Source organism: Xylaria bambusicola (assembly GCF_022495145.1).
Source record: "Xylaria bambusicola strain CBS 139988 unplaced genomic scaffold F5B22scaffold_8, whole genome shotgun sequence".
Classification (NCBI taxonomy): domain Eukaryota; kingdom Fungi; phylum Ascomycota; class Sordariomycetes; order Xylariales; family Xylariaceae; genus Xylaria; species Xylaria bambusicola.
In genome coordinates this window covers 378,726-400,323 of record NW_025953561.1, presented here as the reverse complement: position 1 = coordinate 400,323, position 21,598 = coordinate 378,726, and the positions used below count along the sequence as shown (strand labels likewise).

At 48.1% G+C, this 21,598-nt stretch overlaps 9 protein-coding genes across 9 annotated transcripts; 1 reads left to right on the top strand and 8 right to left on the bottom strand.

Moving 5' to 3' along the window:
- Positions 1-574: 574 nt before the first annotated feature.
- Positions 575-1,448, bottom strand: F5B22DRAFT_595446 (uncharacterized protein). The gene has a single exon (XM_047974144.1). The coding sequence runs from the start codon at positions 972-974 to the stop codon at positions 744-746; it is 231 nt and encodes a 76-aa protein (XP_047833585.1). The 5' UTR covers positions 975-1,448; the 3' UTR covers positions 575-743.
- A 663-nt stretch (positions 1,449-2,111) lies between these two features.
- F5B22DRAFT_595443 (uncharacterized protein) lies at positions 2,112-3,111 on the bottom strand. The gene is made up of 2 exons (XM_047974143.1): positions 2,878-3,111; positions 2,112-2,725 (listed from the first exon to the last, which is right to left on the bottom strand). Exons 1-2 carry the CDS (start codon positions 2,971-2,973, stop codon positions 2,222-2,224), a joined length of 600 nt encoding a protein of 199 aa, XP_047833584.1. The 5' UTR covers positions 2,974-3,111; the 3' UTR covers positions 2,112-2,221.
- A 3,416-nt stretch (positions 3,112-6,527) lies between these two features.
- On the bottom strand, positions 6,528-8,496 carry F5B22DRAFT_542840 (uncharacterized protein). The gene is made up of 3 exons (XM_047972865.1): positions 8,143-8,496; positions 7,468-8,082; positions 6,528-7,329 (listed from the first exon to the last, which is right to left on the bottom strand). The coding sequence occupies exons 2-3, from the start codon at positions 7,853-7,855 to the stop codon at positions 6,770-6,772; spliced, it is 948 nt and encodes a 315-aa protein (XP_047833583.1). The 5' UTR covers positions 7,856-8,082; positions 8,143-8,496; the 3' UTR covers positions 6,528-6,769.
- Positions 8,497-8,643: 147 nt separating this feature from the next.
- On the top strand, positions 8,644-11,700 carry F5B22DRAFT_542854 (heterokaryon incompatibility protein-domain-containing protein). Its single transcript, XM_047972867.1, has 2 exons — positions 8,644-9,523; positions 9,585-11,700. Exons 1-2 carry the CDS (start codon positions 8,782-8,784, stop codon positions 11,369-11,371), a joined length of 2,529 nt encoding a protein of 842 aa, XP_047833582.1. The 5' UTR covers positions 8,644-8,781; the 3' UTR covers positions 11,372-11,700.
- A 1-nt stretch (position 11,701) lies between these two features.
- Positions 11,702-13,696, bottom strand: F5B22DRAFT_542837 (uncharacterized protein). Its single transcript, XM_047972864.1, has 3 exons — positions 12,685-13,696; positions 12,452-12,636; positions 11,702-12,399 (listed from the first exon to the last, which is right to left on the bottom strand). Exons 1-3 carry the CDS (start codon positions 13,227-13,229, stop codon positions 12,047-12,049), a joined length of 1,083 nt encoding a protein of 360 aa, XP_047833581.1. The 5' UTR covers positions 13,230-13,696; the 3' UTR covers positions 11,702-12,046.
- A 914-nt stretch (positions 13,697-14,610) lies between these two features.
- F5B22DRAFT_542843 (uncharacterized protein) lies at positions 14,611-15,977 on the bottom strand. The gene has a single exon (XM_047972866.1). It carries the CDS (start codon positions 15,819-15,821, stop codon positions 14,766-14,768), a length of 1,056 nt encoding a protein of 351 aa, XP_047833580.1. The 5' UTR covers positions 15,822-15,977; the 3' UTR covers positions 14,611-14,765.
- A 1,134-nt stretch (positions 15,978-17,111) lies between these two features.
- On the bottom strand, positions 17,112-19,213 carry F5B22DRAFT_542755 (putative O-methyltransferase). Its single transcript, XM_047972863.1, has 5 exons — positions 18,699-19,213; positions 18,371-18,652; positions 18,257-18,304; positions 17,681-18,204; positions 17,112-17,621 (listed from the first exon to the last, which is right to left on the bottom strand). The coding sequence occupies exons 1-5, from the start codon at positions 18,921-18,923 to the stop codon at positions 17,456-17,458; spliced, it is 1,245 nt and encodes a 414-aa protein (XP_047833579.1). The 5' UTR covers positions 18,924-19,213; the 3' UTR covers positions 17,112-17,455.
- Positions 19,051-19,829, bottom strand: F5B22DRAFT_634470 (uncharacterized protein; the record flags this gene model as incomplete). The annotated part of the gene is made up of 4 exons (XM_047976983.1): positions 19,051-19,335; positions 19,414-19,493; positions 19,543-19,650; positions 19,709-19,829. The coding sequence occupies 4 exons, from the start codon at positions 19,827-19,829 to the stop codon at positions 19,051-19,053; spliced, it is 594 nt and encodes a 197-aa protein (XP_047833578.1).
- Positions 19,830-20,392: 563 nt separating this feature from the next.
- On the bottom strand, positions 20,393-21,547 carry F5B22DRAFT_595413 (uncharacterized protein). The gene is made up of 2 exons (XM_047974142.1): positions 21,101-21,547; positions 20,393-21,054 (listed from the first exon to the last, which is right to left on the bottom strand). The coding sequence occupies exons 1-2, from the start codon at positions 21,162-21,164 to the stop codon at positions 20,831-20,833; spliced, it is 288 nt and encodes a 95-aa protein (XP_047833577.1). The 5' UTR covers positions 21,165-21,547; the 3' UTR covers positions 20,393-20,830.
- Between the last annotated feature and the right edge of the window lie 51 nt (positions 21,548-21,598).

Below are 21,598 nucleotides of genomic sequence, written 5' to 3'. Positions count from 1 at the left end.
GCTTCATGTTCCCATGCTTGCGAAATGGAATACCAGTCAGTGCCTTGTCCATTTATGTCAACTTCTTATCCCTAGTGCCAACTCATTCATCATTCATCCCAGTCTGCAAGACACTATGATTGTTACTGCTATTGTTCCGCGCCTCAATCAAACCATGTGGCAAATCCGTAAATTCGGGCGGTATCCCTCCACCCTCCCTACGGGTGGAATAATCTGATCTTCCTTGTCCCGCACACGCGATCGCGGCGCTGTTCCCGTTGATGCTGCATAGGTTGATTGTTGGGAGTGGCTGTGATGGCATCTGGGGCAGAGGGAGAACTAGTTCACACACGCTGGATATCACAGTGAGAGAGAGAGGAAAATATGTGTGATGAGAGAGAGAGAGAGTCGAAGATTACTTTGCGGCGGTGAATAAGATGGGGAGGGAGGAGATCAGGAAGAAAGATGAATGAGGAGGGAGTGAGAATTGACATTTTTTCCCTCCAATGATTAACCGAATTGTGTTTGCGATGTTACTAGAGTTTTCTGTTTCGGGTAATAGCCTCACGTATGCGTGTATGTATGTTTTGATTCATTTTTCTTATTCTCTTCATGCGACCTATTTGCTCACACCCTTCTCACCGTCTCTACCGTACAGACCGTGGTGGTAACCAGTATCATTCTCATTAAACGACGGGAGGGATTGATCCATGCGCCGGATGTTATCACCAATCTAGGCATTTCGTGTCCTTTATGATCGTAATTTACCTTTTTATGTGTATGTTTACAACAAACCAACACACACACACACACACGGAGAGAGATTGAGAGAGAGGGTGGGGGAACGGTCCCTCTGTATCATTTGTGTGTCTTTGCTCTTCCGATTCAAAGTTTTGCAGCGGTGATACTCGACCTAGTGACGCATGCATCAGTGAAACACTGTTTCTCGAGAGTGCGGCTAGTATGTAGAAAATACATGTAGAGTTTCTGTACATGTATGGGCGTGATTAGGCAACGCTCAAGCAACACACAAGCCGACCCCAATGCTTGAAGAGCTATGAAGGCCGTACAAGAGCACGAAGGGCTAAGGAAAGCCGTGAAGGGTGCGGCGCGAAATAGGGGCTGCGAGCGTTGGATTTGGTGGGATGGCGGCAAGGCAAAAGCGAGCCTGTACACAGTTAGATCTACGGTAAGGCAGGTATTGGGGCCGTCAATATGCGGCTTGGCACATAAATTGGTCCAATCTATGCATAATCATGCAATGTCCTGATTACGAGAACGCAGCGAGATAGGTGCCTAATGTCGATTGCGAATATCCGGTAGGGGTTCGTTAACAGGACGCTGTTACTCTAGACTGCCTATGAACTTTGCGAGTCGCGGTCGGGGTCGAGTGTTGATGGTGGTGATGGCATCTATGCTAAGTGGTAGCCAGAGAGATGAGATGTCGTCGGTCACTATGATGGATTGCATCAGAAAGTACATCAGCACTACTAAATCATGTCGATATTGAAGTGTGGTAAGCTTACTATTCGGTCGCTTTGTTGGGTCAATCAGTAACCATAAATAGGTAGCAGGAAAAGTGTCTTGACTCTCGGCCCATCGGGGCCATTCATCTTGATTGGGTTTATGCTAAAAATCAGGCCGGCCGACCGGCGAGTCGAGGGAGAATGATATCTGCGTCGTCCTGTTTGCACGCGCGTATCTGGGAGCCTACTTGATGGTTAAAATATGCCTCCTTCGCAGTCAGGATCGTGGTGAAGGAAAAGGGCAGTTAGAAAAGGTGAGGACAAGGAGAGAGCGTGTAAATGAGTGAAGAATGACGACCTCTAGATCAGATCAGATCAGCCTAGATTAGATTAAATAGATGAGATAGATCAAATAGATTAGATCAGATAGATTAGATGTTGCCGATCTCGGGTAGATCAATCTGGGAATCTAGGTCTAACCAAGTTTGGCGCTTAGGTAGGAACTCGCAGTAATCATTACGATGTCGTAAGATGAGTAACATTCACACCACGAGTACAAGTAATTACACATAAGTGCCCAAGTGCCAAAGCTGGTCTGTCTGGGCTACCTACATATGGGCACCTACTAGCGCTGGTTGTGAGGCTATGAGTAGCAAAAAGACTAAGGTCGATGATGTTATATTACTCTAGGATCTATTGTTTTCAGTCGCCTCACAACACCATCCAGTCTTTCAAGGCTGAATCTGGGTTGCGATGATCCAAATCCCCCAAAAAGGCTAAGCCAAAGCCCCGTCCAATGTTCCTGTCATGGCGCTATTTTCGTATTGTCTGTTGTTCTTGATGTTGTTATTGTCGCTCCTGCTTGTAAAAAGCTCACGGATGCTAGCGATAATGGTTTCAACAACGAGTGTAATAGTAGGTTCGATAAAAGGGCAGAACCGTCGCGCCGTCCACACCAATGCTTGCAGCGCTATCCCAACGCCAGCTATAACAAGGCATACGTATAGCAGCGTTGTCTTTAGAGCTTTGAAGATTCCGATGGCGCGCTCTCGCTCCTTAGGAACTGCCAAGAGCAACTTACGTAGCTGGGTTGCTTGTCCGCGATTCCAGATTCGAGAGCTGATATAGGTAAACCATAGCCGACGTAAGGACGTGATGAAGATGGTGTGAAACCACGGGAAATTGTCAAGGGAATGTGATATAACCATAGCCATTACTCTGGTTCTTGTTGTGATGCCTGCTGTAATAACATGGGCAATACGCCGCGGTTCGTTGGGAGTCTGATATATATATGCACATACATCAATACAGAGAAAGGTAAATAGCGAGGGAAAACTCATATGTATACATATAAGTAGGGAAAGCAAGGGATATTAGTTTTCAAGCAAAGAAGTAAGTAAACGCACGAAATAAGAACGAAATGAATCCATACCCGTACTATTGTTGAGAGGAATAAATGCACATGTTCCCCGATGTTCATCAAGAGGGACGTGATCACCGCGCGCCATGTCCGTCGACCACGGCCCATATGCAACGTTACCAGAGAAGAATACTGGCGACGATTCCCGGTCCGGTCCTTTCTTTTATCGTTGTAATCTCCACATTCTTCATTACCGTCGTTAATATCATCACTCTGCCGCGGAACAGCAGCAGCAACAGCAGCAGCAACAGCAGCAGCAACAGCAGCAGCAACAGCAGCAGCAACAGCAGCAGCAACAGCAGCAGCAACAGCAGCAGCAACAGCAGCGGTAGCAGGAGCGGCGGCGGCGGTGGTGGTAGAATATCGCGACCGTCCACTCTCATCCTCATCTTGATCCTTATCCCCATCAAGCCACACAAATACAATGTCTTGCGTTGTCTGATCAGCCCAGCATAGTAGGCCGATGCTGTAAACGGGGGCTGAGACTGGGGCTGTTGAAGAATTATCCGGTGATTCTGCCATTGTGTAGATGAAGCGGCATGAGCCGGGGCTGTTTCTATTGTTGTGATTGCAATTGTTGTGAACCAGTTGAGCTTGATTCGGTTTCCAATCGGATTTGAGAAAGTCCAGGAGAGCAATAATATTAAACGAGGACGAGGAATTTGTCCGTTTGCAGTAATCAGAGGCTTTGCAAAAGATTATTTGCCCTTGGATTGACGGATTGGTCGGGTTAGCCCATCTTCCGTCTAAAGAACGAGGTGGGTACATATGCCTGGCTCATGATACATATACAAACATGCGGGTGCACGTGTGTCTGGATAAAGGTGTGCTGATTCGCGATGAATGAATGAATGACCCAGTTTATTGAACACATTGCACTCGTCATCCAATCATTTGTTTATTTTATCTATAACTATATTATAATATATGTCTTTTCTTAAATATAGGTGAGCCTTATAACACTGATAATATATATACATATATATAAGATTAAATAAAGGTAATATTCAATGCTTTGATTAATTAAATTTTATAATATATAGTTAGTATAGAATTAATTAGGGGTTTAATATAAACGGTCCAGCTGCTGCCCATTGAAGAGTTGTTCAGTGTAACGAAACGCATTGGAATATGCAATATATTCCACCGTCTGGTTTCAACGCTATAATTCTTCGAAATTTCTACTAATTCTTAGCATCGTTGATCTTTCCTACGGCAAACTCTCCTTATACGCTATAGAGTATCTAGGTTTTCATTGACTTAAAGCTTCTCCCTATGATGTGGAAATGAGCGGCGATAGATAACGCACGTTCTCTAAAGTCCATCTACACGTATTACCATGCCCCACTGACAACCTTCGACTGTGGGGGTGCCAACTGAGGTGGCCACTTTACTTAGTAAGTCTATACCAAGTCAATAACTTCTTGATCCATTTACATGGCTTATCTACTCTCGACAGGGACAAGAAATCATGTACCAAAGCTCAGAGAATGGATTGAAGGGCAGGCTGCAGCTAGTGATCAATAGATGTAGGGCTGGGAATTTTGTTCCGATTTGTTACAGCGTTGCGGTCGTATTGAGAGATCTGGATGATGATAATGCTAGATTTCACGGCTCTGAGGACTTCTAGCGTTATTCACTTGCATAGCCAACTCCTACAAGACATTTTAATTGAATCACGAGAAGAAAAAACTTACCAAAGAACAGGCTACATGATATAATATGCTGACAACTTTGGCTCTAAGCTGTCAGGTGGAAGGGTCCTAGAGTGGGTAGAAGGCTAGTCACAGTCAAGTAGGTAGTCAGAAGGGGTAGTATAGGTGTCAATAATCATTGAATCCTGAACCCTCCAAGAAGCGAAGGGGGGTCCAACACCCCTTTATATAGCCAGTAGGGTCTATGTGACTATATCACCTGACATAAGCTATGTTGTTCTAGCAGATAACCAGTGACACCTAGCGAATGGACGTGAACACGGGAGCAGAAAATGCTCACAACAATCTAAGACAATTTTCAAGAGATGATTGTGTTGCATTATATCATCCTCATATCCAATACCTTTTATCGTACAATCTAGGTGTGATATGGAACTGGCTGCCATACATAGATTAACAAGATGGTTTGGCGGGAGGCAAAATGTTCTTGGGTGCACGGTTAGCTTGATAAGGGCTGATGGGTTTCCTGCAAGTAGCACCGCTGCATAGCTTCGATTCTATTTGAGAAGATAACATGCTACTGGTGGATGACAAACGATAACCCTTGCCTATTACTTGCACGCTTCTATCATGACACACACACTTTGGCCCTTTCAGATGCAATCATGACATGGCACCAATACAGAAGCGTAGAACTGTGCTATTTCTGATAGGATTGTAGGAATAATGAGTAAGTAGTTGACGGCGCTTAATATGGGCATAGTATACTGAGTTTGGCCCAAAACACTCGTCCAACCTGCCAAGTATTTTAATTATCCAAACTTGGATCTCTTCTTGAGTATCCAGTCCGATTGATAGAATGTCATGATTCTGCGTATGAACGTCATGGTCGCCTCTTGGGACTCTTTGCAACCTCAAAGAAGAAGGGAGAAGATTACGGACAGGCCATACATGCTGGTCTTTTGTTTACACCCATGCACACTAATACTTCCCAAATTGACCGTCTTCAATATTTCTTCTCTTTAATCTTATGTCTCATGTCACAGTTGGCAACCTCATCATCCAAGGCGATACGAACAGCTTGGGACTATGGTAACTTGTCAGGAAAATCGTCTTTCCACCTAGGTAGACAGGGGGCATCCACCTGATTGTGCGGTGACATCCTAAATTATATTAGACTACCACCAAATCCCAAAAGCGTTCATGATAATAAGACCGTGCCACGAACAGAGGTATCACGCGGTGATTAAGACACCAATCACGAACGACTTGGCTTCTGACCACTTCCTTAATGAGCGCCGTTCCAGTCCCGCCTGCAGTATGGTCGGCCCCCAAATGCTCCATATTGACTGCCTGCAGGAACCTGCAGCAAACATGACCGAGGGAGGGGATGATCGACAATGGTTGGAACCCTGAGTAGTATCGAGGAACATAGCACTAGTCTTTTCAGTCTCTTTCTGGTAAGGCAAACCCCCATAATTCTATCGAACAAACATTGTAAGATAGGTACACTGGTGTAGAGTGAGGGTACGATAATGACGCCAAACGCTTACGGTACTTCATCGCGCCGCTTTCCCTCATATAACCCCTGTTTCCGAACCCGGAACAAATTGTCCGTTAGGCCTGGGCATCGTGGTGAGGAAAGTGTGGTTTCTATACACATTCTGAGTTGCTCGCAGCCCCAATGCTCTCTGTTGAAAGACTCGTCTCTCAGAAATCCTTCACTTGCGAGGCGTAAAGCACAGAACCATAGCCGCCTCGATATCGTTACTCGATATTCTATAGAGATTATGGGTTACTATCTATGATCATGTGGTGCAAGTCAGACAACTTGCGAACCAACACTTCGCCAGTTGTGTCCCCTAAAGCGGCGCGCATTGTTGGGGGCGCAATACAGCCTCCCGTCCAATCGCTTTTACACGCTAGAAATGCAATAGAGAGCAGAGATCTGGTAGAGGATACTAATTCATATGTCCTTGTCGGCTATTATAACTATAGATCATACTACGACAAGGACCTGCGCAGTAAGTATAATAATACATAAGCCTGTCCTTAGTGTAAGTTAATAGAATGCACGAAGATTCGGCTGTGCGAACGGCCGTGGGTAGTAGAACGTGTTACTATGTAAGTGGGCTCGTATCGCGATGTAGATCCTTGCATCATTTAGGGTAGAGCTAATCTTCTATGTTCACCGCATCGGACAACTCCAGAGGATTCAATGATGCCTTTCCCAAGTGGAATCATAGCCCTCATTCAGACTTCGGACGATCCCAATACAGCCCCTCCCCAAAATCTATATCCGTGTTTTCCATCTTGACAGCGACGTTCCATCGACGTAGGCCCGGCCAAAAATTGTCATACACGGCATCGTAACCCTTGCCGCTTTTGATAACCCCGCCCCCACCATCGTGGGTTCCGTCATGGCTGTCTTGAGACATATCCATCCATCCCAGTGTTGCTCGCCTTGTCGACAGACCGGGGATGACTTTACACCAGCGACTCGTCCCGGGTAGCTCCTCTCCACCCCATGAACTACTCTGACGTCCATCCGGCAACGGTGGTTGTACAAGAGACGCGTCGATGCCCACGTACTTTAGCCATGAAAATGAGAGCGGGAACGCTGGCGCCCAGTGCACCGGCTTGAAAGTAGCCTGAAAAAAGAGCTTCTTGCTCGGCTCCGATTCCGATGTGGCACTGTAGCTGTCGTCATTTGGTGCCTCATTAGCGTAAGGATATACTCTAACACCGGTTTTGCCATCTAGTGAGTGATCCCATTCGAAGCGCGCGAGATGTTTTGGGATGTTCCAATCTTTTAAAATGTTAGTGAACAGTTGAGATAATGAAACGCAACTTATGAATGCTCCCCCTCGTCTTTCATACAAAACAATACCATGCTCTGATTTTGTTGAGATATGGTACTACACCGCAATTTATGAATTCGACTTACTAGCTCGCCCATTCCAGCACGTATGTTTCTGTGACACATATATTCTCGTGATTCTTGCATTCTTTCTCTTTCTTGTTCTCCCCTTGCCGTCATCCTTCTCATATGCGAAGTATCCGGGGCAAATAATCAGTTCGTCATAGGGCCCCACGGGGCTGTCGGTGTAGCGAATGATCTGGATCTGGCTCAAGCCACCGAGGTGCTCTCCAGACATGGCTGGGTTCGCAAAAGGCGAAACCGCCTCTAGAGGTGAGTATGCGACTGTAGGCAGGCCATCATTCTCTTCTCCTTTGGCGCTAGAGGTCTTGTTAGTCCAAAAGCTCAGAAAATAGACTGTCCCCTTTAGTTTCCAGGGAGCAGGAACAGCCAAGATTGGTTCATTGCTGTTCATTTTCCCTATCTATCTCTTTTATGAATTCGAGGCTGAATTTCGCTCACAGACAGGAAGAGAGATACTGGGAGTGAGAGCTGGGACGAGACATTTTCCCAGAGAATAGATTGAAATATTCGTGACCCAGGTACTATGTAAATATACAGCACCGATAGGACACAGGACCGACAGTCCTGATGGTTCCCTGCAATGTGACGCACCAATGCGGAGTTCCAGTGCGGCGACAACTGACAGATCTGTGTTAGACTTTCAGCGCTTGAGTATGTAGGTTTGGGTCACACATATACATCAAGCTTGGCACGGTAGACCAATACTAATACTAAGGGTGATGGACATATATGACCTCGACGTCCGTAAGCCACCTAGGTTATACGGTTGAATTGAAGGTGCAGAAGGTGTTGTATTCGGTTGTGTCTAGCCTTACTATATCTTATGTTCGAGGCATATCTTATATATATGCTCACTCTGGCCAATTCATCAGCGAACTGGTCTGGCAAGCCAAGAGCCCAGATAGGAAAAGTCAAATCAGAAATCACTCTGAGATGAAGACACCTCTATCCCCTAACAGGACCTTATTTAAATCAGGTCTCTTTGCATGGACACAAGGTGGTTTAAGTAGGCATTTATACAGTTACGTGCTAACTACCTAACCTAGGTACCAAGGCGTTGGGGATTTCTCTTGATTCACCTTGCCATCAGCCTAACCTAGCTACTTGCCGTCGACCACTAACAACCCAATTAAGATCTCATTCCGAAATTTAGCCCCTAGCACTGCCCCTAATCTGTATATCCAAGCCTCATGGACGTGCACCTAAATACCGAAAACGCTCACCGTTCCATTTCTTCCTGCGCTCGTGTCTATTCTCTGATGAATTCCGACAAACATTCTTCCTTTAAGTCCGCAATGCAATTCACCATCTGTTTCAATGGCCAAGCTCATGTGTCTACCTATCCAGAAACTTAAAATACCAAATGCGAAAAGACATGCGCCGGCAAATCACGATCATGTGCAACTATGCGAATCATGTCGAGACTGGGGCCATATCAGCATACACAGTCTAGATGACCCCGTCCCCAAAGACGAGAAAGACAGGTACACCACGGGTCGGCGCTCGGTGACGCTCGAAGGATTGGCGCAAGGAGCCCAGTCGCAATGCCGCATGTGCACATCTGTTATGTCTGTTTACGATGCCCGGGCCCGAGAGATGGAGAATGTGCAGGCTCTACCGCCGGAAGATGTCGGTGTTAGCATAGACGGACCGTTCTATCTGGACTCGGGAGGCCATTCGCTTCACTCTCCAGAGGGTCGTCCTCGACGTTATGGCGATCGGTCTGATCCCGATCACATCGTCGTCACTATATTCATCCGCGTCACGATTAAGAGCCTGGCGCATGTCGCCGAAATGAAAAGCGAATCATTTTTGCGATCACGAGCTACCAGACAGCAAGGAAGGGCTGATCGTACGGAGGAAATCGAGACCTCTGATACCTCGTTGTTCACTATTACCCCGCTTTTCAAGTTAACTTATTCTAACGACGATGCTAAAGTCCTGACTAGAGTCGAAGAATGGAATGTGCCGTTCTTTGATACAACGGTTCTTCGCGGCTGGCTTACGAGATGTGACGATCAGCACACGGGGGAATGTGTTGGCAAAACGGTCGAAATAGGTGAATATGTTCACTGGGAACTGCACCGATCGGTATAGGACGTCCGCTGACGTCTTGCTAGAGAATCTTCCTGCGGGATTTCGAGTCATTGACACTCATGAAGACAAGATTGTAGAGCCGAATAGTTCCTTTCGATATGTAGCACTGAGTTACATGTGGCCCGTCGGCCCCGACAATAATCTCCGGTTGGAAAAATGTAACATCGACACCCTTGAGGCACCCGGTAGTCTCCGTCAAGTGCAGCTGCCAAACATCATAAGCGACGCCATTGCCCTGTGTCGCAACATGGGTGAGCGCTATCTGTGGATTGATCGTCTTTGCATCATCCAAGATGACGAGATTAGCAAGCCAAACCAGATCAATGCGATGGATCAGATCTATCGTTTGGCAAGCTTCACGATCATCGGGGCTCTGAACACACGCGATGATATTGGCTTACCGGGGTGTGCTGGCAGACCCCGGCATGCTTCCGCGTGGTCATCACATTATGAGCCCGAAGTCGAGCTGCAGGGCTTGCGATGCGGGATAACGGCGGACAAAGCCATTAACACGACGCTATGGAACCGTAGAGGCTGGACCTTTCAGGAGAGGTTACTATCTAGACGCTGTCTGTATATCACACATGATCAAGTCATATACAAGTGCTGCGAGGATGAAGCCATGGAGATGCTTACCTGGGCAGTACACACGACGCCGCTGTCCCTACACAGAGACGATGGTGGTCACAATGACGACATGTATTGTTTAGAAGATCGAAGCGGCTCTTCTGGTTTGTCCAGTGATGAAGCAACTGATGCTCTGAAAGAGCCCGAAGGTGGTGGCATTTTTAAGAGAACCGACAATGACGAGCAGTTCACTATCCAAGACGGGGTGAAACTGGCGCATTACTGCAATTGGATCAAAGATTACAGCTCACGACAATTATCCGTCGCCAGCGATGCCTTCAGCGCGTTTGCCGGGGTCGCCAACGCGCTGCGTCCGGCTTTCAACTGTCAGATGAGATTCGGCATACCGGAGAAATACATTCCGATCTGTCTCTGCTGGGATTGCCCCGGACACTTCAGCCCGCGAGGTGACATCCCAGAGGTTCCGAGCTGGAGCTGGGTAAGCTCGTCGCGGCCTGTCACCTACGACTGTGAGGGCGAAGTGCTGGGCCGAGATTTCCTCCAGATTGCGAGCATTGTGTATTTCTATATCAAGACACCGGCTAAGAATCTCCTTAAGCTCCAGGCTGAGGAACGATGGATACAGCACGAGGTATCCATCCAGGAGATGGCCGGGCGAGACGAGTTGCCGCCTCTGCGCGGGAAGGGCATCCCTGGAGAGTGGAGGTCGAACAAGGACTGGAGGGAGTGTCCGCAGAACCCGTGGACAACATTCGCGAGGCAGACATTGGACTCAGAGGCAATCAAAGTAGCAGATCTATTCCCTGGATCTCTCGTCTTCAACACGACAGTCGCATGTCTCAAGATTGGCCAGCTTTCAGCGCCAAAAGATAAGAAGAAATCGAAATCAGACGTTTCCAACGCTATTATTCTCAGCTCGAACGATGAGCACGTTGGAACCATCAGGATGATGGATCACGGATGGATAGAAAACAACTGTAGCAGCGTCGGCGTTCAGAAGCGTTTCGAGTTCATCGTGATCTCAGGACGTCTCCAGGAGTATTTTAATAGGAAGATGTCTGCCTTTTTGAACAGGTATTCAGATATATGGGAATTGAATGTCATGATGGTAGAGAGGCTACCTTGTGCGTCTTTCGTCGCTAGGAGGATGGGGATCGGGACGGTCAAGATGTGTAAGTGGAAAGACTGTAGTCCTAGATGGGAGACTGTGGTTCTCTGTTGATTGATATAGGTGCCTGCATGTACGTAGGGCACAAATACACGACTGCACATCGAATATCTATCTGTATATATACCCCAAGATATCATCTTTGCAAGTTGTTGGATCATAGAGAGATGTTGCACATCCGAAATGGTGTAGGACAATCCTTTTGGAAGAGACCCGTCCAAGGCTCCTTCGAAGCTGGATGGAAATTATATTATGTGTACAGCTCAACCTCTAGGCTCTCTAAGTGTCGACCTAGACCCTTCGGCCAACAGCAAGAATACCTCTTTTTCCTTCAAATTTATGCTAATTACTCGATGTTTCTATGATATAGTTGCGCACACGTCTGCATAACCGAGTGTGATGCTCGTGGAGTATACGAAGTCTCAACGTGTGGTCCACGTCAGAGTGAAGTCACTTCAATATGTGTGAATAAGATGTCAGGAACGTAGCACGAAGTAGACAGCAAGACTCTCATTGCGGCACGAGGTCCAGAGGGTCAGAGGTCTGAAGGCATTCAAACTCTGTCTTAGGTACTATATACATGCTATTATCTCCTTGCTCCATGGTCTCGAGAACCCTGGTGTACAACGTCCAAATAGAAACTATTTCGGCATAAATTATGTTTTATTTGATTTAAAGAGGAACCAGCACGCTCATACATACTATACATGTGGGCCAGTCCTATCTTCACTAGCCACGCTCGACATGGCTGCTGATATCGAATGGCGACGCATCGCTGTTAGCCTGATGTATGGGGTGTTTTGAGTCGGCGCTTGTGCCTCTCGGGAGGGACCACTCAGATAACTGGGCATATTCGTTGTCTTCGTCTCGGGTTTCATGAAAGCTACGTCCACTAGCCTTCGTATCGTTGTTGGTACCGCCAGGATTGCGACGAAAAGTGCTGGTCAATAAGTTGACGACGGAAGACGAGACTTTGGAGAGGTGCGATCTGGTAGCTAGAACTGCGAGGGTCGGTAGACAGGCAGCCACAATACCAATAGAAACTTCGGCAAAGGACCATATGCCAGATCCAACCTGGTTATCTTATGCCGAAGTTAGTTGAGTATCGCATGTTGAAGGTACAGAGTTACTTACAACTTGAATCACCCGGTGGCGCTTGCGCGAGAGCGACAACACGTATGATACCGAAAACGCACACTACGGCGCCCAGTAGGAAGATGCCGCAAACTTGAACGCGTCGCGTGAGGGATAAATGAAGCGAGAAGATATGGCGAATTGGCAATGCCAGAATCCCAACGTCCGTCACAACATTAACAATACTATCTACGTCAGAATTCTGTGGAGTCGTAGGTAGGAGGCGGACTTACCCAAGAGTAGTAAACGGCGGTACCGTATCAAAGCACCTCGCCGGCTCTCCAGTCCACAAAGCAGACAGTGGAATGCACTCTAAGGCAGTGACGAAGATGAGTGCCAGGTTATAAGCCACAATGAAGATACCAAAGCCCCAGGAGATATAAACAAGCTGTTTAATTGGGAAGAAGAGGCGGCAGTAAAAGCACAGGATGGATATCTTAGTCAAAACAACGCATATTGAATACGCCACGATAGCCGAGACGAAGGTTTGCGCGAATCCGGCCGGGTTGGTGACGAAGATGATGTGCTTCCCTTCGCCAAACGCGACGGCGAGGTAGCCTACGATGGCAAAGGCCGTTAGAGGTAATAGTGCTGCAATGATGAGCCAGTCATCAGTTGCAAACGACGTCCGTTCAGCTTTGCGCGCCCATATACGCAAACCGACGAAAATGTAGGCTAGAGATAAGCCTACTGTGTAGGTTGCGATGAGACGTCCTTGCTGGTTGTCGCTGGCGTGCTCCTTGTAATACTCGATTTCCTCTGGTGTTAGCGCCGCCATTTTAGACGAGTGTAATGTGCAAAGTCGTCACCAGGTGGTCGAAATCTCGCAAGCTCAACCTTGTAGAGCGTCAGATCGCGGAAACTAGGCCATACCAGGAATGGCCAGTATTTTGAGGAATGGCTGATGAGTGTACGGAGTAAGTGTATACGATGAATGAGATCTGATTTTGGTCGATGACAGGATTCCGCTAGCGTCGGTAGTTGAGGAGGTTTAAGAAGAGTTCAACTGAACCAATGTCTCGTCCCTTAGAAGGCTTATTGGTGCTAATACTTGTTCAACTATTGACCAGCTTTGGGAGAATTCAGGAGGGTATCGTTTAACTCATGGACGACGGGGAATAAGATGGCGGGTGATCGGGCGCTTCAGTGTTCGATGGGATCAATACCGAACAAGTTTCGGAGACTAGGTAGACCGTGTCCATCATACGAGCAATAAGAGTGCCCTGCCTACTCCGTTGTGACAGCCCATGTTATGGTAGTAAGCCTTACTTAGAAGGGTCCTCGGGATGTCTGATGGCTGACGGTATGTAGCTTGGGGGCGAAGAAACAATCTTTCGATCAATCCCTGCAGCGAATTAGATGTCCTGTACACATACTTAGAACTCATGTGCTTAGTCGGACTCGCGCACCTCGTTTACACGCAAGATTTTCAGTTCCGTAAGGTGCTCAATCGTCCTACATATCTCACCCTCCCTTCGGCACTGATGAATAACTTCATCACAGAACTTTCCTTTCTTTTTTGTGCCGAAGGATCAGGATCGCTGCAAAAGCCTCACCCTCCTCTCCGCCACTTGATCCTTATTCCGTGCCGGAGGATCACATGGTTGCAATAATGCACACTACATTGCTGAGGAATGTTGACTGCATGCATAAAGCTCCATTTCTTAGAAAAATAGTAGTTGGGGCGCACATTCTCGACGTTTTCTGTCACTAATGTTCCCCTCATGATACATTTCCGTATCAGACATTAGACGCGACAAATCTGCACCACCGTGAAATGATTTATCACTTATCTGGTACCTTAAGGGGTGAAAACGGCCGGACGCCTCCTCCACGCCATCCGGTATTACGAATCTCAGCAGCTAGTAACCAAGATATGGTGAAAACGAGATGCCCTGGCTCCCGTGCTCATCCGGCTACGCCACAAAATGGCGTTCGCAACTCTACCCCAATTCAGCATAATTACGTACAACGCAGTCAAGTCAGCGTAACATTACACTGTCTACACAATATTATCGTTATTGCCGTAGGTCATCCTTCTCACGCTCCGAACTGCCGAGAAGGGCTTGTGGAATGCAAGAATGCATGATGATGATAAAAAAAAAACCGGCCCTTGATCGTATTGGATGGAATATAGACCCTGGCACGCTCAAGACAAATGGCTGAAATATTGTATGAAATTGAACTAGGTACACGATTTGTGCCACCAGCTTATCTAACCTAAAGTCAACATGCTACAGCAGGAGAGCTCCTGTACCCGACTGCCCTGAAGTGGTCCTAGACTGTAACCCTACACCAAGCTCACGCAGGTGCCCTACGTATGCTCTGCAGTGACATTTTTACAGATGCTTAGAATACTTTCAATCTCATCAGGCGGAGTCCGACCTAAACCACACTCTGTAGACACGCCAAACGAGAATGGGATTGTAGCCTGCGCGGTCTCGATGCGCTTCCTTGTCCCGGATTCGTCTTTGGCATGTACTACGCCAAGATATAAATGAGGCGGCTTTGCACCGGTCTCATTAAGCTTGAGATCTTTCAGGGGCAAGAAGTACTCAGGATCTGTTCGGTTTTTTGGAACTGGTAGGTGAATCCATTCCGTTCTTGGGCCGAGAGTTTTCTCAGCGAGTATGGCGTTGGCAAGCTTTACCAGCAGGGTTGAATCATGTGGTTCAACAAAATGCTTGTGATTAAGATCGCCGTAGCAGAGATGGAACGCAAGTTTAACATCTTGAGGGATATGCTCAGAAAGTCGAACGACGCGGTCTACGAGACCATGTACGAGACCTTTAGGATCTGAGAAATAGGCCGAGTGGCGTACTTGGTCGATTCGGCCGATCTCGTACTCCATTGCCGTCATCTCAAAGCAAAGGTCCCATTGAATCACCATTTCGTCGTGGGGGATTTCGGCAGCGATGCGCTCTAGCGAGTCCGCAAACCGTTTCTCATATAAGGGCTCGATCTCATTGACTACTTCAGGTTTCAGATGGCCAGCCATGACACTATACGGTGAAGGCAGGGCGATTTGAAACCGAACATTGGGCGGAATGATGTTCTGTTCACGTAATCGTTTGAACTCGGCATAGGACGAAAGAGCCGCCTCATCGTAAGCTGTTGGTTTGATGTCGTCAAGCGTAAAGGTTGGCTTTGGAGATACGGGCTCAGGCAAGTGGCTCCCTCCTAGTTCCACTCGCCGAGAGACTGGAGGAAAGCATCCTAGCTGCCATCCGATGTAGTTCCATCGTTCACCAGTCTCGCCGTCTGGTATAGCTGGCAAACGGCTAGAAAGCGCGGTAGCTAGGCGGGTGAATACGTCTTGTGGCGAGGCTCCAGGCACGCTGCCAACCATGAGAACTCCTGTAGGCTGCATCGTGACTATGAAGTTGATGTACCTACTTCGGAGGTAATATGTATTCTTCTAGAGAAGTGAGTAGTGTCAAGTTGAACAAGTAGAAGTTAATTTGATCTTTCCCAAGTGTCACACAGTAAGTAACCTCCAATCAAGTCACTTATCCTTGGAGATGGAACAAGATAATAATCCGATGTGCGTATGAGCAGGGACGAACTAGGTACCTATGTGATACAACTCTCGAGAAGCCTGGCATTTTCTAGCACATGATTACCAAGCAAAGAACTGAGTAGAGAAGTATATGCCATACGGTATCTCCCACAAGCTCTGTTGTTAGCTGTCCTGTGTGTTATTGAGGCGTGAATGCTCCGTTCCGCGTCGTGTACTAGTGACCCTAGGAGAGGATTTAGTAGGGGTAGTAAGCTAGTCTCAATCAAGTCCCAGAACTGCCTATTTGGGAAGTAAAATTTAAGCCTACTTAAGCTGTCAGGCTTACCATCACCAACCAGTAACGGCACTAAAACGAAGGTTAACGGGTATTTGTGGGCCTATGACAGCCCAACCGCGGGGAATAGCCTTCTGCAACAGGCAGAGTGGGTCCAACAAGAAATGTCCGGTTTACCCATTGAGAGGCATGGCTCACCAAGACCCTATAACTTTGAAAGCCTGGAAAACAGCCAACTAGATTAATATACCTATAAGAATTAACTTAGTAATGGTGATTACGATAGTAAAATGCTTCGTGTTAACTATATATTTTTTCCATTTTATTTAAGTATTCTAGAGCTGTTTAAACTTATAAAGTCTTGGTGAGCCATACCTCTCAATGGGTAAACCGGACATTTCTTGTTGGACCCACTCTGAACAGGGTACCGGTAGGTAGGTAGGCGGGGTAGGTACCTAAGTACCTACTTACCTACGAAGTAAGGTACTTTGTACAGTAATGTGGCCAAAACTTGAAGCCATTCAAGTCTACTTTCTGATGGTTGCACTACTACTGTATGTACGTGCAACCTCGAGAGTGGCAGGTCTCCGGCGGGGAACGGAGGAGAGCCTCGGCAAAGGTCGAAAGGATCCCCTCGTGTCCGATAAGATGAATCCCAGCCTGTTAGCTACGCTCCAGCTGACGTGCATCTCGATCATATCATATTTGCAGCCCTCCGTTGCAGGGCAAAATGCTCGCATAAACTTACTGGAGGGTATTGGCACAGGGATTGGTAAGATCTGCGTTTAGCTCATGGAATTGGTAGATTATAGTAGGAACTGCGGTAGTCAAATGAGGCACAGTTTTGACCTCTAGCTCGAAGGAATAAAGCATGCAGTTACAAGAAGAAAAATCGGTGCTTCATCGACCGTTTTGAGTCTACCTAATGACTAAAGCAAGTAGCCCCGTGATCCCCGTGAATCCCGTTTGCCATGCGAAACTATCGTGAACCCAAGTTATCTAGTGTCTGAGGAGCTTGCATGTAGATAGAACTGAAGTACCGTGGCCATTTTCAGAGGCGCTAAAAAAATACAGATACATTTCATCAGATCTTGTCTTCTTGCGAGAATGTGATCTATGAAGCAAATCCGAGCGTGTGGTCGCACGGCCTCTAAGAATGCTTGTCCATTCCATGATCCCGGCAGCAGGAGAGGTGACGCCATGCTAGCCATTACTCGCCCTCCCAGGCAACCTCGAGAATAGCAAGTGCAGCTCCCTCACCAGAAATGCGGCGAACCGTCCCAAACCGGGAGTCCGCCGCGGTGAACAAGTCCTGCCACTCGGCCATGGTGCGGAGCCGCGAGTTATTTGTCGTCAACATCAACAGGTCTATGAAACTACGCAGCGCCGATTAGTTCAAGCTGCCTGTATGGCAAGACTGGGGTCGCTGACTTACCAGATATCCCTCCTGAGTGTCAGTGGCAAAGAGCGAGGTGGCACGCTCAAGCTCTCGTTCACGACTATTCGAGACCCTTGGTGTAGCGCAGGCACCTGTGCCCTCAATATCTGGATAACGTAGTGGTCCGGCCAGTCGTGAAATACCCACCGGAACAAGTAGATGTCCGCTCCGGCGATAGGCTGCGTCGAAAAGAAGTCATACGCCTGGTATCTAATGCGATCGGTAGACCCCACGCGATCCGCTGCGTCCACGATGTCGGGGAGGTCCTCGACCACCATGTTCAGTTTCGGATGCGCTTTGCTGAGTGCTCGGCTAACATAGCCATCTGCACCCCCTACGTCAACTACTGTGACTGCGCCAAGTGACTCCCAATCGTAGCCCTCGACGAGCAGCGATTCAGAGTATCCCGGTACGCCCGCCGAGTAGAAGCGCATCGCCTTGCTGAACTGGTCGGCCTTCAAAGGGTGAGTGCGCAGGTAGTCGAACATTGTCTTATCGGTGTTGTGCGCCAATGCGAATCCCTACTTGATATCAGCTTTTACGGCCGTCACCAATGGTCCGGGCCTCGTTTACCGTATGGTTGGGCTCGCCATCTTTGAAGGTATCTAGCGCATCTGCTGTCTGTTCACGAATCGCGAAACCGTCAACCCTTCCCTTGTTCAGCTAGGTTGCGAGAGGAAGACGTACCCGGGCGAAGGAGCCATAGAACTCATCGAACGACTGACCTAACCCAGCGCGCACAATCTTGTCGGTGGCAAGTTTCTTGGATCCCGCAGAATGCGCGACGAAGCCTTCTTCCGGTTCTTTGAACAATCGATGATAGCACATGGCATAGCGCAGAATGCGCCTAAGGTCATTGACATGCAGGTCTGTAGCCTGAGCTAGCTCCGCGAAGGAGATTGCCCCTTCCATCGGGACCTTGCTGGCGATGTCATGACGCGAAATGACTTGGAGGCTGGTGCCGTTGTACTATCTGCGCGTTAGCTCATCTCTTCAGACTGCTCGGAAGACGCACGTTAGGGATCATGCAGGCGATCGGACCCTGCAGCAAGTCCAAGAGCTCTTGGAGAGCGTTGATTGCAGCGCTGCGCGCGCGCTCTACCTGTGACGAGAGGTTCAGCGTGATCGGACCATCCGCATCGAAGGAGGGGTGCGGTAGGTTATTCTGGTCTAAGTAGGTGGTGATGGCATTGGTGTTGGCACTGATGGTGGCCGCTAAGTGGTCGATACGCGAAGCCATGGCTAAATTATAAGCAAAGGTGCTGATAACATTTACGCAGGCTAACAGCCCGTTTCCTTTGTGTCAAAGGACTAATTGAGATATAACTATTCACTGTGTTTCATACGCTATCCAGATCTGGATTCCATCATAGCGCGGAATCGAAAATGAAACCCGAGCCGTCGAGCACGCGCCATTCTGACGCCCATGCCTGGACTTCACTGAAGTCGCGGCATCGCCGCGCGAACATTACATCGGGGTAGTGGCCTCCTGCATAGAAAGGCTCAACGCCAATGTCCGCGGCACAGACTAGGCTCTGTTGCAGATAATCTAGGCAATGAGCAATATGGGGAGGTTCGCGTACACCCGCTCTATTGAACTCCTGCCCGATCGAGGCTGCGTGTGCGGCGTAGTAGGCACGCCGGACCGTGTACTAATTCCCGGACGTTAAGTAGGCTGACAAAGAACTCGGCTAGGGGTTCACGTCGGTGTTCGCGGGAATAATACGTACCAGACAGTGCAGTTGGTGGAAGACACCAATGATGGAGACTTCGGGTGCTAAAACGGGATGCTGGACGTAGCCAAGCCCGTCTACCGAGGATTCAGCCCAGTGTAAATTGATCAGCGGCGTGATGCTTACTTGGAATCAGTTTGTCCCATGCAGGTTCATGGCTCCCATTGGCTGGAGGTGCAGCTTGCATTTCGTGTAGTGTCATCACCTGTTGCCGCGAGAGGCCGGTGAGAGGCACTGCGTGTGATCAGTCAGAATGCTACCCTTCTGGAAGCACGTGAAAGACATTACATACGAGATGGGACGATGTCTGAAAACGCTGATCGTTTCGTGTGGGTTCCTCTGAGAGCCCAGCCGGCGCCGAAGCTGAGACTACAGAGAAACAGTGTAACGGCCGCCACAAGCCAAACTTTCATCAGAGAAGTCGTGTTCTCGTTTTGAGTCGTCTCATTATCTTTACTCTCGAGGGTGCCGGTCTCGAGCTTCGAGTACTGGGGGTTCTGATTCCATCGCGCGAACATAGACATAGTGGAAATCAGGGCCAGCAAGACGAGACGAAGGCCGCTATTGTAGAAGGAGCGATAGTACGGAAGAGGACGAGGAGATCAGATATAGCGTAGCAGCGGACGGGACGGGACAAGGAAGTAGGAACACACAACGTATTCCAGAGGGATCGAAAATGAAGGAGAATGACTTTATTGACCCTCGGGGTATCATAGGAAAGAAGAACTGGCAAAAGAAAAGCATCAGATCATCACACGATTGACGCAGAGTCGATGTCTTGGTTAATACTGTAGTCAACCCTATTTTTGAATGTCGTTTCCTTTCCACGATAGCTACATATGTGTGTCTCATGCGAGAGCTAAACTAGACTTTCTTAGCTGCATATGTCTGTCAGATTGGGGTGCAGCTTTCCAATGCTGGAAAGGTACATAGAGAGGGTCCGGAATCCCGAAGGATTGCATGTAGATAACAGTAGGATACCGGTACTTCAACTTTTACCATCTCTTAGTCAATGAACGGAGCTATACCACCAGGAGACTGCCAGCAACTACTCTGCCCCTGATATTGCACTGCGCCCCTTCGACAGTTAACCGACTTGCAGGGGAAGGTTGCGTTTAGTCTGAGCACATGATAGATTTCCACGGACTTGCGGTATGAGTTCAACGAGTATATTGTTTGGCAAGAAGACCAAGAACAAGCCCCCCGTGCCATGTTCGTCCTCCATACACAGCTCCCCCACGGCATTCGGCCTTAGAAGTTTATTCCTTGCGTGCCGCCATCCTTGCATCAAGATTCCCTCGCGCTTGAGCTAGCTCTTAAGAATTCGTAGCCAATAGACGGGTGATACCATAGTCCTTCAGTACGCGCCGTCCATCAGGCAAGGCCTGTTCACCCCATCACTCTAGACCTGCCTCTAGTATGCATCACCCACAGCACCAAAGTCGACCTCATCAGGGTTCTTAGTACCGCGTTTATATGCATCACCAACTGCCTCAAAATCCACCTCGTCGGCGTTTTTGATGCTGCGTTTATAGGCATCACCGACAGCCCCGAAGTCAACTTCATCAGGATTCTTGCTGCTGCGCTTGTATGCGTCGCCCACAGAGCTGAAGTCGACGGCATCAGGGCTCGCCACATCTAGTCCCATTAGCTGAATTTCACTGTCTAGTTGGGCACTTCATACGGCTTGAACTTAGCGGGGCTGCGCTAGAAAGGGCGCTCAACAAGAGAATAGGCGTGAAACGCATTTTGAGATATTGGCTGGTATTTTGGGGTTGCTTCGAAAGGCGAGTTGTGTTGAAGATGAAGGAATATGTCGATGTTATCTATGCCTGAAATCTAGTAGACTAGAAGGTTGGGTTATTATACGTCTTCCTACACACCACGCATTCAATGAAGCTTGCCAAAACTCATGTTCCTGAGAGTTATAGTACTGAGATCCACGACGGCTGTAGCGATTGGTTTACGGGATGTGTACTATTGCCACGACTGTAACCTACCTACCGTTCAAAATAAACTGTGCCAAGTGTGATATCATGTATAGAAGGGGCACAGACGTACAGATAGTCATCTAAGTAAAGAGACATTCCCGCCTTTCCACAAAGTCTGTAGACCAATTGCGACGCTCACGTGCCGACCACTATATGTAGACATGTACAGTACTTTGTAGGATGATAGGTTG

Bases quoted from the DNA above. Each gene is read 5' to 3' on its own strand.
- F5B22DRAFT_595446 (XM_047974144.1), bottom strand. From the start codon at position 974: ATGTACAGAAACTCTACATGTATTTTCTACATACTAGCCGCACTCTCG.
- F5B22DRAFT_595443 (XM_047974143.1), bottom strand. From the start codon at position 2,973: ATGGGCCGTGGTCGACGGACATGGCGCGCGGTGATCACGTCCCTCTTG. The intron at 2,726-2,877 runs GTATGGATTCAT...TATATATATCAG, and splicing joins TCCTCTCAACAATAGTACGG to ACTCCCAACGAACCGCGGCG.
- F5B22DRAFT_542840 (XM_047972865.1), bottom strand. From the start codon at position 7,855: ATGAACAGCAATGAACCAATCTTGGCTGTTCCTGCTCCCTGGAAACTA. The intron at 7,330-7,467 runs GTAAGTCGAATT...ACATTTTAAAAG, and splicing joins GTGCTGGAATGGGCGAGCTA to ATTGGAACATCCCAAAACAT.
- F5B22DRAFT_542854 (XM_047972867.1), top strand. From the start codon at position 8,782: ATGGCCAAGCTCATGTGTCTACCTATCCAGAAACTTAAAATACCAAAT. The intron at 9,524-9,584 runs GTGAATATGTTC...ACGTCTTGCTAG, and splicing joins TGGCAAAACGGTCGAAATAG to AGAATCTTCCTGCGGGATTT.
- F5B22DRAFT_542837 (XM_047972864.1), bottom strand. From the start codon at position 13,229: ATGGCGGCGCTAACACCAGAGGAAATCGAGTATTACAAGGAGCACGCC. The intron at 12,637-12,684 runs GTAAGTCCGCCT...TGACGTAGATAG, and splicing joins CCGCCGTTTACTACTCTTGG to TATTGTTAATGTTGTGACGG. The intron at 12,400-12,451 runs GTAAGTAACTCT...CTTCGGCATAAG, and splicing joins GCCACCGGGTGATTCAAGTT to ATAACCAGGTTGGATCTGGC.
- F5B22DRAFT_542843 (XM_047972866.1), bottom strand. From the start codon at position 15,821: ATGCAGCCTACAGGAGTTCTCATGGTTGGCAGCGTGCCTGGAGCCTCG.
- F5B22DRAFT_542755 (XM_047972863.1), bottom strand. From the start codon at position 18,923: ATGGCTTCGCGTATCGACCACTTAGCGGCCACCATCAGTGCCAACACC. The intron at 18,653-18,698 runs GTGCGTCTTCCG...ACGCGCAGATAG, and splicing joins TCGCCTGCATGATCCCTAAC to TACAACGGCACCAGCCTCCA. The intron at 18,305-18,370 runs GTACGTCTTCCT...ATTCGTGAACAG, and splicing joins TCTATGGCTCCTTCGCCCGG to ACAGCAGATGCGCTAGATAC.
- F5B22DRAFT_595413 (XM_047974142.1), bottom strand. From the start codon at position 21,164: ATGCGTTTCACGCCTATTCTCTTGTTGAGCGCCCTTTCTAGCGCAGCC. The intron at 21,055-21,100 runs GTATGAAGTGCC...TAATGGGACTAG, and splicing joins AGCCCCGCTAAGTTCAAGCC to ATGTGGCGAGCCCTGATGCC.